Source organism: Mobula hypostoma, chromosome 3, assembly GCF_963921235.1.
Source record: "Mobula hypostoma chromosome 3, sMobHyp1.1, whole genome shotgun sequence".
In the NCBI taxonomy this organism is placed as follows: Eukaryota; Metazoa; Chordata; class Chondrichthyes; order Myliobatiformes; family Myliobatidae; genus Mobula; species Mobula hypostoma.
Window position 1 is genome coordinate 46,872,986 of NC_086099.1, and position 15,008 is coordinate 46,887,993.

At 39.0% G+C, this 15,008-nt stretch overlaps 2 protein-coding genes across 6 annotated transcripts in view; one reads left to right on the forward strand and one right to left on the reverse strand.

Annotated features, from left to right (window-relative positions):
* The window catches only part of ercc8 (excision repair cross-complementation group 8), a 37,417-nt gene extending 25,770 nt beyond the window's left edge, over positions 1-11,647 (reverse strand). Inside the window, exons 1-8 of one of the 4 annotated variants that reach the window (XM_063042976.1) lie at positions 11,426-11,556; positions 10,426-10,715; positions 10,161-10,349; positions 8,249-8,344; positions 5,842-5,943; positions 5,622-5,745; positions 2,018-2,099; positions 388-456 (exon numbers count right to left, since the gene is read on the reverse strand). In XM_063042976.1, the coding sequence (XP_062899046.1) occupies positions 388-456; positions 2,018-2,099; positions 5,622-5,745; positions 5,842-5,942 (376 nt within the window). In that variant the 5' untranslated portion in view covers position 5,943; positions 8,249-8,344; positions 10,161-10,349; positions 10,426-10,715; positions 11,426-11,556. Of the gene's footprint in view, positions 1-387; positions 457-2,017; positions 2,100-5,621; positions 5,746-5,841; positions 5,944-8,248; positions 8,345-10,160; positions 10,350-10,425; positions 10,716-11,266; positions 11,361-11,425 lie in introns of those variants that run through there. The other 3 variants (XM_063042977.1, XM_063042978.1, XM_063042975.1) reach the window with 3 other exon arrangements.
* Positions 11,648-11,664: 17 nt separating this feature from the next.
* Positions 11,665-15,008, forward strand: part of ndufaf2 (NADH:ubiquinone oxidoreductase complex assembly factor 2) — a 115,865-nt gene continuing 112,521 nt past the window's right edge. Inside the window, exon 1 of one of the 2 annotated variants that reach the window (XM_063042979.1) lies at positions 11,665-11,912. In XM_063042979.1, the coding sequence (XP_062899049.1) occupies positions 11,798-11,912 (115 nt within the window). In that variant the 5' untranslated portion in view covers positions 11,665-11,797. The remainder of the gene's footprint in view (positions 11,913-15,008) is intronic. The other variant, XM_063042980.1, reaches the window with a different exon arrangement.

Below are 15,008 nucleotides of genomic sequence, written 5' to 3' on the forward strand. Positions count from 1 at the left end.
CCATCAATCAAAGGGTTTACCTTAAACTTGTGACCCATTAACATTTGTTTTAATTACATCAAATGATTGTCTGGGATTAATTTTTAAACTGTGGCATTAAACATTTTAAATAAAGAATTCTGTTTTAATTTGCAGACTCCCATTTCATCAGTGTCAGATGCATATAGCGCTGAATTTGTCCGAATGTCAAAAATCTGTTGTTGAAAATAATTTACTTATATCATATTTGTTATTGTAGTTCATAAGATACCCTTATGCTCCCTATCATGAGGAATACTTTATCATTTTGTTTTTGTACCTGCTAACAAAAATCAACTTTCAATAATTCTGTATAAAATTAATTTGAAATCAAAGTACAATTTCTTAGACACCTAGTCTAATACTTACCCTGCAGAATGTGGGTGGAAGATCCAGATTTAAGATCACATAACTGTACTTTAGGATTCTTGGTACCAACTGAAACCAAGAAAACAATCCCTTATCAATTATTGTTCCACAATATATCAAGTCTGGTTGACTGCTGGTGACTAGTGGTGTTCCGCAGGGCTTAGTGTTGGGTCCGCTACTTCTCATGTTATATGATAATAATCTAAATGACAGACTTAATGGCTTTGTGGATGATGCAAAGACAGATGGAGGGGCAGGCAACGTTGAGGAGGCAGGGTGTCTACGGAAGGACAGGGACAGACGAGAAGAATGGGCAAAGTGGCAGATGGAATACACTGTCATGGAAGTGTATGGTCACGCACTTTGATATAAGGAGTAAAGGCGTGGAGTGTTTTCTAAACAAGGAGCGAATTCAAAAATCGGAAGTGCAAAGAGACTTAGGAGACCTAGTGAAGGATTCCCTAAAATTTAACTTACAGATCGAGTCAGCAGTAAGGAAGGCAAATGCAATACCAGCATTCATTTCAAGAGTATTAGAATATGAAAACAACGATATAACACTGAGGCTTTACAGGACATTAGTCAGACCACATTTGGAGTATTGTCAATTGTTGTGGGCCCCTTTTACTCAGGATATGCTGGCATTGGAGAGAGTCCAGAGCAGCCTACTTACTTGCCCAGGAAAGGAAAAAAAAAACTTTCTTTACACAGCACCTTTTAGGGCTTCCTAAAACTCTTTGTATCCAAGAATATACTTTAAAACTCCCACAAAAACAGAAGCACAATTGAAACCATCCTGACCAACAGCGCCACAGTGTGGTATGCCAGCTGCACAGCCGCTGAGCGACAAGACTTGCATCGCATGGTGAAGACGGCCCAGCGAATTGTCAGGATGGAGCTCCCAGAACTGGACACAATCTATTCCAGCAGACTCAGAAGGAAAGCAATCAGCATAACCAGAGACACCACACACCCCAGCCACTGCCTGTTTGACCCGCTGCTGTCCAGCAAAAGGTTCAGGACGCTAAAAGCCAGAACAAATAGACTGAGGAACAGCTTCTATCCCAGAGCTGTGGCCTCCATCACACCACTCCCACAGAACAATGACTGAAACTGTGAGCACACACATGCACAAACACAAGGACTCAAATACTTGCACTAATCGCACTTTGTGCATTACTGTGATATTCTGGTGCTGCTACAACTTATTTTCTGCTAATTATCTGTTTATTACTGTTTTTCTATTACTGTCTTGTTTTTATCTACCGCTTTATTTAATTGCCTGAGAGGAAGCCAAACAGAGTTTCATTGTACCTATGTATAATGACAATAAAGATCATTCAATTCAATTCAATTCAATAAGTCCTGCTACTGCTGTAATGCTGGAAATGCAATAGACAGATTCTGCATGGCCAAATTCTGCTCTAATTCCATCTACAAATTTGCAGATGATACCTCTGCAGTGGCTTGTAGAACATTAAAACCTTAATGTAAAGTTCCAGATTGACTGGTCTGGGATTTCCTAACAACACAATCTTTGGGGAACACTTAAAAGATCATTTTATAATGAAAAAAAAACTTACTTCACACCAACTAACTGCAACATCCAACAATAAATCATTATACTAACCGGCTATCAGACAGTGTTTGGTTGCAATTGGTGACATATGATGACAATAGACTGTTTCTTCAAAGGGAAAAACTTCAGCAGGCTATAAAATAAAAGGCGTTTTATTAGTTTCCAACAGTAAATTCCATGAAATCTTTACAAAGGGCATTGTATGAATACAGGTGTTATAATTTTATATATGTCCAAAATATTGTTGTTAATGCAAATAATAATTTGCAATTGTATTTCATTATCTAACAAAATAGTACTAAGAAGTATTTGTAGAAAGACAAATATTTCGGCTATTGTCATGGTAACTTTTGTTCAATTTTACCTTTAAATTGAATGGTAGGTTTTGTGTTTTTCAGGGAATCTATGAGAGATCACTTTCATTCCACCATTAAATTGAAAATAACTTCTGGACTATTGACAAATGCTAAATAAATATTGCATTCCAGCACTTGCAGTAATTCCCTGTTTCTCTGTAGAACTTGTTGTTTGCAAACATCTCCAATGTAATCTTGTTTTTTAATGAGTGGCAAATTTTTATGAACTATTAGCACAGTAAAATTTTCCGAAAAATGTCTAATACAACACAATGTCTTAAAAAATGCCTAACACAATGTCTAGCTACGGTCTTAGTCACACCATTCAAGATCTTCACTATTGCTAAAAAAGCTAATTTTGTAAGTGTAGATTTTTATTCCCTCAGATAAAATTCTTTGTTTCATAAAATATTAAATAAAGTGGTGTTATTCTTTTCAAGTATGTGATATTTGACCTTTTGTGCAAATCCCAGGATCACATTGAAATCTATACCATAGGCTCTGTAAAATGATAAAAGTGTGGGCATTTAAGTTCCCGGCTTTCGTTACATTAACTGGTTGTTTTCACTGTCCGAAGGTTCAAGCTGATATATACTATCATTAGTCAAACAGAAATCTATGCCAGATGGATTTATGGAAATTTTTCCTTGAAGTCAGTAATATCTGTCATTTATCTGCTTACTGTAAAAACTGGGCTACTCTTGTTTTACAAAACAACATTGCATTCAGATCCTGAATTTCTGTGACGAAAAACACAAAAGAAACACTGAACTCCCTGAACACAAGATATTCTACAGATGCTGGAAATCCAGAGCAACACACACATGATGCTGAAAGAACTCAGTAGGTCAGGCAGCATCTATGGAAATGAAAAAATCGTCGATGTTTTGGGCCGAGACCTTCCATCAGAACTGAACTCCCTTCACAGATATTTACAAGATTAATACATGGATCAGCATACCACTCAAATCTTATGGATTTACATCATAAACTGATGTATCTTTTTTTAATTACTGAAATTAATGCTGGCTCTTAGAGCATTCCAATTCTCCCACTTAATTCCTTCCTTGTTCACACTTAGTAAAACTTAAAATAAAACTTCAAAAAATGTACTGTTGGAAGTATTATGCCTGGTTGCATTATGGTCTCATGTAGCAACTCACGTGTTGGAATCTAAGAAGCTGCAGAAAGTAATGAACTCTGTCCACTGCATCCCGGATATGTCCCTCCCTATTACTGTGGTGTCAATCAGTGGCACTACCTCAAGAAGGCAACATGCATCACCAAAAATCCCCACCATCACAACAATGCCATCTTCTAGCAGCTCCCATCAGGCAGGAGGTACAGAAGCCCGAGGTCCCACACCACCAGGGTCAACAACAGATAACTTCCTTCAACCATTTAGTTCTTGAACCAAGCAGCACAACCCTACAGTTCAGCAAAACTATGACCATTTTGATCACTTAGCACTAAATGAACTTGTTTTTCTTCTAATTGTTCTTTTTTTGTAAAAGTTATGAAAATTTATGTTTATATTTTTCTTGTGAAGCTTCTTTTATGATTTATATGCCTGTGATGCTGCTGCAAGTAAGTTTTTATTGCACCTGTGTTTACATGTACTCATCTATGGGTCGATAAACTTAACCTTGTTAACTTATTCACTTTCACATGAACATCAACTCCCCACTGATTCTCCTGCCATCAACCATCACGTTTGAAATTCTGCTTATCTGTTGATCACATCATCAGTTATACTCGGTGTAACACTGGAGATAAAACAGTGGAACAGCAAATCCGAATGGCAGGATAAAGATTCATCACCAAATATTCCTTATTGTGGAACGCTTTAGCGAAAGTTACGCAAAAATTTTGTCTGCAGAGATCAGAGATGAGGAGAATAAAAGATAGCTGTACATAACGTTTTAATGCTATCATACTTTTCCTGTGCATCGTATAATAGTTACAAGAACAGGGGTCTTGTGGCATAAGTGCTACCTGTCCAAATGCCAATGAATAAATTTAACTGGAAAAAATATTTGGAGTTGTTTCTTACTGGATGTATTTCCTGTATTTTCTACATCTTATCAGCTATTACCAAGATATAGAGGCTTTCAGCTGGGTCACGTGAAAGGAAATAAGACCTTCCAGGCTCATTTAGAGAATTATGTCTTTATCATCAAACTAAATGCTATCAGCTAACTTGCATGGAGCATGGGACAAACCTGAATTCTTCTTAATCTGAATGCCTCAGCATCAGAATATTTATTAACTAGAAATCGCTAAAGGGGCATTAGATGTGAAGTTCTCTATGTGCAGAATTCATTCACTGTGATTGAATCACATAGAATTACTTCTTTTCCTACTCCTTCATTTTTCCTTTGGTACCCTACTGGGATTTAATCTTATCCCTCTCCAATTATTCACTAGTCCATGATAATATTATTGAAAACATAGCATCAATTCCAAAAATATATTGACAACATTCAGTTCAACCTCACCATAACAACTTTTAATCCTTCCTTAACTGGCAGACACTAACATCGAGTAAAATTCCCCAAATAAATATTGAGAGAATTACAGCCAATGACCAGTCCCTGTCACAAACACTATTCTCAAATTTGTTTTACACCGAATTTCCATAACCTTGTCTGGCTTTATGTGATCTTTGTGACATTCTATTTTAAACTTCTTGTGCATCTCGAATTTTAATCAATGCACCACTGAGAATTACACCTATGGCTGCTGAAACCCTGAGTTCTCAAATCCCTCTCATGCTCCCTCTTTCCATCTGCTTCTTTAAAGGTGCTTTAAAACTGCTTCCTTGACCAAGAATTTACTCATTCATCTCTTTAATTCATTCTTATTCGTAATAGAAGTTCAATAAAATGTTCAATAATGTGAAGGATACTTTGTGAAAACAAGTTGTTACTTTTACTGTTTCTATTTTCCAGGCTTGAAAATCACTCATCTCTATTTCCAAAATCCTCCCCAGCTTATTGAATCTCTGACAAGGAACCTCTGGATGCACCATCTCTAAAAGATCTCCTTCCTCACTGGTATCAAGTGACCCCTGCTGGTTCTTCTTATGTTGTCAATGCATGTAAACAGGAAGAGAATCATGCCTGTAATGCCAGAAACCCACAAGCAATCAGAATATTAATAATTGTATAGTATTTAAACTGTATATATTATTCTCAATCAAACAATTGGATAATATATCCAGTTTATGGAAGTAATTGTATTAAGCATAGGTACATCATGTTCTTTCAACTTGAGAATTATTTTCTATTTATACTTACCAGCAGCCTATTTGTATCCCATATTTTCAAAGTTTTATCAAATGAGCTTGATGTAAACATGCCAGTATCACAAGGATACCACTGAACAGTCTCCACACTATATTTGTGCACCTGACAATGGGACCTATTAAAATATAATTTAATATGTATTATTATATCAGCAATTACATCCATATTGCAAGTATAGTACAGTACTAATAATTTTTTTTTTAAATCTTACTTGCCCACTGTACAGATTGCCTTGCAGGTATACTGTAGCTCTTTTGTGGCATTCTCCAAATCATATATTGCAATAACACCATCAGATCCACCAGACAACATGCTAAAAGTATAAGCAAAAATTAATAATAGTGAAATGGTGCCAACAACTGCAATGTGCCAGTAGTACAACTAGAAACATAGAACAGCTATGGATGAGGAACCCTATTCCCCTTTCATTAGTTCACTCATCAGGTAACACCAAGCAGCAGGCATTTTCAGGAAAATAAAGAAATAAAATAGAATTTGATGATGGATGCTGTTTTTTATGGCAAAATCCCTTGTAAATGTGCTCAATGATGAGGAAGGCTTTGCCTGGGACTGGGCTGTAACCACTATTTTCTATAGAAAACACAGAATAACAAGTCATTTCATGAAAATCTATACACAAAGATTTTTCTCTACATTCATTCTCTACACTCATCTACATTCATCATATTTTTCTCATAACCTCATCAACCCCTTCCCCGATCTCGTGCCACCCACCTGCACTAAAGGAAATTTACTGTAGCCAATTTAACTGCAACCAGTTTTGAACATGCTCAACCTTGTCCCACTCCAGCAAATTATGAAAAAACCTTTCAAAGGGATAAAACCCTTCCTTCAAATACAAGGAGAAAGAAGATTGATAATTCTGCTCAATTATTTTAATAAACTGTGAAAATCTATATAGTGCCTTGATAAAGTATTCAGCCCCCACAAATATCTTCATATTTTACCGTCTCATTTTCTAAACTTAAAATATAATGAAATAGGATTTTATGAGCTAATCTCCAAAACATTTTGTGCATCATGTCAAATCAAAGGAAAAATTCCAAAACCTGTCAACAGTTTACTAAAGATTAAAAACCAAAATTGTGAGGCTGAAAACTTAGTCGTCCCCTTTGTAACTAATATGCTAACTTTCCTCTGGTGCAATACTGACCATCTCACCCAATTTGTTGATGTAGAAAATTGGAGGATAACCTGTTTTCAATGAATTCATAAGAATAAATAACCCTTCTCTCTGTAGAGTCCAAATTTTCAACAGATCAAACCAAAATGAAGACAGAACATTCAAGCCAAGTCAGGTAAATGATAATAGAGAAGCAGAGATCTGGGGATGGGTACAAGACCATCTCAAATAGACTGTACATATCTCACAGTTCAGTGCAGTCCATTGTGAAAATATCAAAAAAATAAAACCACAGCCACACTGTCTCGGCCAGACCGCCCCTAAACTTAATCACTGGAGAAGAAAGACACTTGTAAGAAAGGCTACTGTGACATCAACAGTCACTCTAAGAGAGCAACGGAAGATGAAGTTCATGGCTCTACAATCTCAAAGGCTTTGCACAAAATAGGTATTTATGGAATAATGACAAGGAAGAAGCCCTGGTTAAGTGGATATTACTGCGCATCAGTCAGGTACCCCACTCCTACTATAACGTATGATGCAGGTAGAATCGTGCTATGGGGATGCTTTTCAGCAGAAGGGACTTGAAATCTGGTCAGGATTGATGGAAAGGTGAATGCTGTTAAATACAGAGAGGGCCTGGGTAAAAGCCTGCTCGTCTCTGCCAGAAAGCTTAAACTGGGGAGGCAGTTCATTTTTCAGCAGGGCAACAATCCAAAGCACACTGCCACAACAACCATGGAGTGACTTCATATAAAGAAAATTGATGTTCTTGAGTGGACCAGAGTTGTGACCGTCATCCAATCAAACTTCTCTGGCAAGACCGAAAGAATGCTGCCCACCGCCGCTCCCCAACTAACCTGGCACAGCGTGAGCAACTTTGCAAGGAGGAATGGGCAAATCTTGCTCCATCACATTGTGCAAAGCTAATCGAGACATCCAAAAATACCACAGGCTGCTGCAACAGGTGGTTGACTAAATACTGTGCAAAGGGGGATGATACTTTGGAACTGCTAACATTGCAGTTTTTGAATTTTTTTTTATGCTTTCTAATTTTCCCTGTTTTTTTGGGCTCTACTGTGAAAAAGGAGTACGTAATTTAAAATAAAAAACAGCAGTTAAATTCATGAAAATGCCTGGTTATGGTAATCATTTATGTGAACAAAGGGTTGGGGACTAAATACTTTTGCAAGGCACCGTACATGTTGGAAACCTGAAACAAAAACAGACAATGCAGATGGAAAAAAAAACTTATTAGATCACTAGGGAGAAGAAACAGTCAATGACTGTTTTTGAGTTTTTCACGGTCTTTCTACTGTTAAAATTAAAAGATTAAATTTTGATAGTTTTTGGTAAATCCACTTAACTTGCTGCATAAAGTAGTTGTGCTAATTATTTCTGAAACAGTAAATACAAATTACGTAATAAAGCTAAATTTATGAAGAATATACAGTTGGTAGATGGTTATACTCACTACTTTTGTTCAACCGGATCAATATCAAGGCAATTAATTCCACTGCTATGGATCCGCTGTACATCCCTGTTGTTGTTTAATTCCAAATTTAGCACTCTAGATATCAAAATAATTTTTAAAAAGGCATAAGTGTTTTTTAACAAATTAAATTTAAAAGGTAAATCACTGGGCCTCCTGGTCTTGAGGCATTGCACTATTTCCTCATGCCCCAATCCTAAAATCAATGTTTAGAAAGTCTGTGTTACTACATAACATTAACAAAATGCAACTGTTCAACAATTCACCACAACATTTTTTTAAAATGGCGGATTAAGAAGTCAAATGCTTTCTTCCTTATTCAAGGGAATTGAAAATCCAGTTGCCTCTCAAATTGTAACTTTCTTTTGTCATTCCTCTCTACTTTTGTTGTGGTTAACCACTCTCTCCTCCAACAACTTGCAGTCCATCCTATTTTTCAGTTCACCAATATTGATTTTTCTTTTAAAAAGGGCAACATTCATATTCAACTGATAGAAACATAGAAAACCTACAGCACAGTACAGGCCCTTCAGCCCACAAAGCTGTGCCAAACATGTCCTTACCTTAGAATTTCCCAGAGTTACCCATAGCCCTCTATTTTTCTAAGCTCCATGAACCTATCCAGGAGTCTCTTAAAAGACCCTATCGTATCCGCCTCCACCACCATTGCAGGCAGCCCATTCCACGCACTCACCACTCTCTGTGTAAAAAAAACTTACCCCTGACATCTCCTCTGTACCTACTTCCAAGCACCTTAAAACTGTGCCCTCTTGTGCTAGCCATCTCAGCTCTGGGAAAAAGCCTCTGACTATCCATATGATCAATGCCTCTCATCATCATGTACACCTCTATCAGGTCACCTCTCGTCCTCCGTCGCTCCAAGTAGAAAAGGCCAAGCTCACTTAACCTATTCTCATAAAGCATGCTCCCCAATCCAGGCAACATCCTTGTAAATCTCCTCTGCACCCTTTCTATGGCTTCCACATCCTTCCTGCAGTGAGGCGACCAGAACTGAGCACAGTACTCCAAGTGGGGTCTGACCAGGGTCCTATCTAGCTGCAACATTACCTCTTGGCTCTTAAACTCAATCCCACGATTGATGAAGGCTAATGCACCGTATGCCTTCTTAACCAGAGTCAACCTGAGCAGCAGCTTTAGTGTCCTATGGATTCAGACCCCAAAATCCCTCTGATCCTCCACACTGCCAAGAGTCTTACCATTAATACTATATTCTGCCATAATATTTGACCTACCAAAATGAACCACTTCTCACTTATCTGGGTTGAATTCCATCTGCCACTTCTCAGCCCAGTTTTGCATCCTATCAATGTCCTGCTGTAACCTCTTCAACAGCCCTCCACATTATCCACAACACCCCCAACCTTTGTGTCATCAGCGAATTTACTAACCCTTTCCTCCACTTCCTCATCCAGGACATTTATAAAAATCATGAAGAATACACGTACCAGAACAGATCCCTGAGGCACACCACTGGTCACTGACCTCCATGCAGAATATGACCGGTCTACAACCACTCTTGGCCTTCTGTGGGCAAGCCAGTTCTGGATCCACAAAGCAATGTGCCTTCTGTGGGCAAGACAGTTCTGGATCCACAAAGCAATGTTCCCTTCGATCCCCTGTCTTCTTACTTACTCAACAAGCTTTGCATGGGGTACCTTTTCAAATGCCTTGCTGAAATCCATATACACTATATCTACTGCTCTACCTTCATCAATGTCACATCCTCAAAACAGCAATATAATACAAAACATCATAATAAAAATACAGGATATATTTTATGTGTTCATGGGTTAGTTGTCCATTTAGAAATCTAATGGCAAACGGGAAAAAGCTGTTCCAAAAATATTGAGTGTGTGTCTTGAGAATTCTGTACCTCCTCCTTGATGGTAGCAGTGAGAAAAGGGCATGCCCTGGGCGATAGGGCCCTTTAATGATGGAAGCAGGCTTTTTGTGGCTTCACTTTTTGAAGACGTCCTTAATGTTGAGGAGGCTTAGTAACCACGATGGAGCTGGCTGAGTTTACAACTTTCTGCAGCTTTTTCCAATCTTGTGCAGTGACCCCCTACATACCAAATGCAACCAGTTAGAATGTTCTCCACAGTACATCTATAGAAATTTGCTAGTCTTTGGACACATACCAAATTTCTTCAGTCTCCTAATGAAATATCATTGCTGTTGTGCCTTCTTTGTAATTGCATCAATATGTTGGCCTTAGGATAGATCTTCAGAGATGATGACACCCAGGAACTTGAAACTGCTCACCCTTTCCACTACTGATCCCTCTATGAGGACTGGTATGCGTACCTCCGACTTTCCCTTCCTGAAGACCACAATCAATTTCTTGGGCATACTGACGTTGAGCACAAGGTTGTTGCCGTGACACCTCAACTCCTCACTCCTATATGCCTCCTCGTCACCATCTAAAATTCTGCCAAAAATAGTTGTGTCATTGCCAAATTTATAGGTGGTGTTTGAGCTGTGTCTAGCCACACAGTCATGGGTGTAAAGAATAGAGCTGTGTGTTAAGTATGCATTCTTGAGGTGTGTCAGTGTTGATTGTCATTGAGGAGATGTTATTTCTGATCCATGCTGACTCTGGTCTCCTGATGAGGAAGGCAAGGATCCAGTTGTAGAAGGAAATACAGGGAACATGTCTTTGTAGAATCTATGGCTATACATGAACTTATGTGAGAATAAGATATTGCTGATACTGAAAATCTCAACTAAATACAGAAAATGCTGAAAAGACTCAGCAAATCGTCCGTGGGAGGAGAAAAAGAGAAAATGTTCACATGGAGTAGCTGCTTAATCTGCACTTGGTTTCTCCAATGCAGATGTAGCTATATTGTGAATACTGAATGCAATATTTTAAAGTAAAAGTGCAAAAGAATCGTGGTCTTACACTCAGATTGTTTGGAACTCTGGAAATAATCTTTACTAGTTCTTGTGAAAGCTTTCTGACCCGAAATCCTAACTTACTTCGCCAGTTGTGTGCTTCTAGCATTTTCGTTTTATTCATTTTTCAAACCACTGACACTGCAATAGTTAGACCATGGTACAAAACATTTACAGAGGTACTGTATGTTCGGCTGTGACACTCGATGTTCATACTGTGAAGAGCCCACTCTCATCACTAACCTCCGGGTGGACTCGGCTCGCTTCACTCTCAGCGGCTCATCGCAGCCGCTCCGACGAGCTGCCAAAAGGGCGAGCATCCCCGTAAAACCCCTTCCGTCTGCATCAAACCTGTGCACGTCTTGCCGTAAACCAAAGTACACTACAGGAGATCGACGTCTGTAATCAGAAATGGAAAAAGTCCGATCGTTCACATGACAACAGACTCCACGATACCGGGCGCCGCCATGTTGGAAGTTATTGGGAGGAATGCAAAGAGCAGGAGTATGATTGGCTGCTGTAGCGCAGCGCACCAATAGGTTCCTTCAATGTTGAGAGGATGAAAGGAACTGTGGGGCGTTGTTAATTAGACTTAGGTTTGTTGGGGTCTTGGTTATGAACCATTTTCGGGCTTTACTGCGTAGGGTGTTTGGACAAATCAAACATCATGTCGGTACTGATCAGTTCGGAAACAAGTACTACTTCGTCCCCGAGCAGAAGACATGGACAGGTGAGTAGATGAAGTTGTTGCCTCTCAACAGGCATATTGGACTGAAGGGTAGAGAGTGAGTGTGTTGTCGGAGTCTGGGACTGTTACTGCATTAGGCATTAACTTCGTTGTAATGTTTCTGATAAGGGTACTTAGCGCTACCACGCTGGAGGTAATGATGTTTGTATTTTAGTAGGCTAAGATATCTATCACCCACATTTAACTAACAAGCGAGGGTCCTTGAATAGAACTTGGGGAAATCTTGGGTTATCTGCTCCGTTTGATGTTTTTGTATGATTTCTACCGAAGCGACGCATATAAAAGTTTGAGTTGCACACTCCACTCAAGTTAAAAATGATATCATTCTATCGTCATATTCCAAGCATCAGTTGAAGCTCTGCACATTATCATCTGATGAGGTTACTGACAGATGGTGACGGTACGTGGGTCGCAAAGATGGGCTTCAGGACGGTGTTTGATGAAGCACTGCACAAAAAATTATTAGCGAAAGATGAAAACTCACAAAACATGTAGTTGCGTTGGTAAAGGACTTCCGTAGTTGATTGGGAGACAATGATAGTTCTAATGGTCGTCGTGGCTATCCCCCGAGGTCGAGGATGATGGTCGTCATTCTGAAGAAGTGGCTCACAGAGTGAAGACGCCTGTGCGTGTATTTGTTTAATGTGTACTTGATGTTGCACTCCAAGAAGCACACGATACTTCACAAATCAACCAACTGATTCCAATGGCATGGAAACCACGACGACTGGAGCTGATGGATTTGTTGCAGCCTTCATCCGCCTCACAGCCGTTGAGTTTGAATTAACTTCGTCCGCCTGTTCCACCGTTGAGGTCTTGGTTGGATTGTTCTTTGTCAGGGACCTCACCCTGGACCTTACCGCCATGGGTGACCCTACCAGGAGCATAGCTCCGGACGGCATTGTTTTCGGGATCACAGGACCACACAAGCTTCTCCACCACGGCAAGGTGACAATCCACGGAGAAGAGTTCTAATGGAGGACTTCCCTTATAAGTAGTATTCAAAGTTTAAAGTAAAGTTATTATCAAAATACATATGTTACCATATACAACCCTGAGATTCATTTTCTCGCGGACATACTCAATAGATCCAATAACCATAATAGAATCAATGAAAGACTGCACCATGGGGTGAACAAGACAACAAACTGAGCAACTAAAAAAAGGGAATTAATAAATAAATAAGCAATACATATTGAAAGCTTGAGGCGAAGAGTCCTTGAAACTGAGTCCAGAGATTGTGGGAACAGTTCAGTGATGGGGGCGAGTGAAGTTATCCCCTCTGGTTCAGGAGCTTGATGGTTGAGGGATAATAACTGCTCTTGAACCTGGTGATGTGAGTACTGAGGCTCCTGTACTACCTCTTTGAAAGCAGCAGTGAGAAGAGAGCATGGCCTGGGTGGTGGAGGTCTGTGATGATGGATGCTGCTTTCCTGTGATAGCACTTCGTGTCGATGTGCTCAGTGGTGGGGAGGGCTTTAGCTAGGACGGGATGAGAATATTTTTGTTTAATTTTAATATATTTGAGGGAATAATAATTATCCAGTTTTGAAACTGATGTAAAATAGATTATAATCTATATAATTATGTAGATGTTTACAAGATTTGTCAGAAGAAAGAAATACAGCACTATACTCCTGTGTAGAACATTTACTGTCTTTTCTATTTTCTATACTATTACATTAACCATCACAAAAGTATTTTGCCATTGATACTCCTTCCATTTGCTCAGCTTCAGTCTTAAGTTAAGATTAAACTTGCATGTTGCGACTCCTCCCTCCCTAATCTTTGGACGACACATATGTAGGTTAACTAAGTGTAACCCTCAGGTTCTGTTGCCTGTGTAAGTCTGGGGAAGATCTTCTCTGGCCCTGCCAAATGGGTGAGATTGAGATGCAAATCCACCCTGAACCCCCCCCCCCCCGTTTGTGTGGATGCTGTGTGATTTGTTACCCTGTTACAAATCAGTACCATGAAACAACAGACCGTATACCACATATAATTAAATGTTGTTAATTTGACACAGGGTTAGTGAAGAAAAAGCGAAAAAAGAAAAGGGCACATTTTAATGGAACAGTCTAATGTGTACAAGTTTGAGCTCACGGTTTCCCCTTCGCCAATCCTCCGATCTCGTCGGCCTTCGTCGGGTCATGGCTCCGCTCTGTTGTCTTTTCTCTTCATCTCCCGCCGAACAAAAGACCCAGATCACCCTGGTGTCAGGCACACAGCACAAAAACAGCTTCCCGTCCTTGGACAGCTCATATTCCAAAGCACCCATTATCTCTAACCATAACCTAAACACTGCTTCTACAGAAAGACCATTACATTAGCTGTGAAACCTTTCCCAGAGTGTTACATAAGTTATTTCCAATGCAGTTTAGGAATTCTGTGCTCTTTCTACTTTTCACATTGTCTAAATCTGAGCTAATATTTGAATAAGTAAGATCCCCTATTATAATATTATTTTGGCTATTAGAAGTGCATGTGGAAGAATGAGCTTCAATTTTCGTCAAAGTTTTCGGAGGTCTGTAGTACACTCCCAACAACATAATTGCTCATTTTCTATTAGTTCCACCCATAAAGCCACATTTGAAGATATTTCATAACATTTTATAACATCTGTCTTTTTAGTTTTTATGATTTGTTTAAAAAATATATTATTTAATTTTTAAAAAATAATTTAAAGTATTTTTTAGATCTCCCTCTTTATTTGGTCAGAAAACCCTGGAGTCAGGAATAGTAAGCTGCCATCTGGCCCCTCTGATCAATATTTCCATAACAATATCCACATTAATTTCCACAGGTCAATCCGTGCCTTTAGCACAATTATCTTATACAATCCAATGCCAGGAATATCATTAAACGTAGACATCTTCGCCTATTATCCTACCTCTTGTTTGCCCTGCTTTACAAACTTTCTTGCTAATTTTTCTCACTTCCATGTTGAAGTCACCACTTTTACTTTCTAAATATTTACTCGGCTTCCTGTTGTCCTGCCGGATTAGTTTAATCCCTTACTAACAGCACTATCAAATCTTCCTGTGAGAATATTTCCCCCAGCTTCCTTGAAAGAAAACT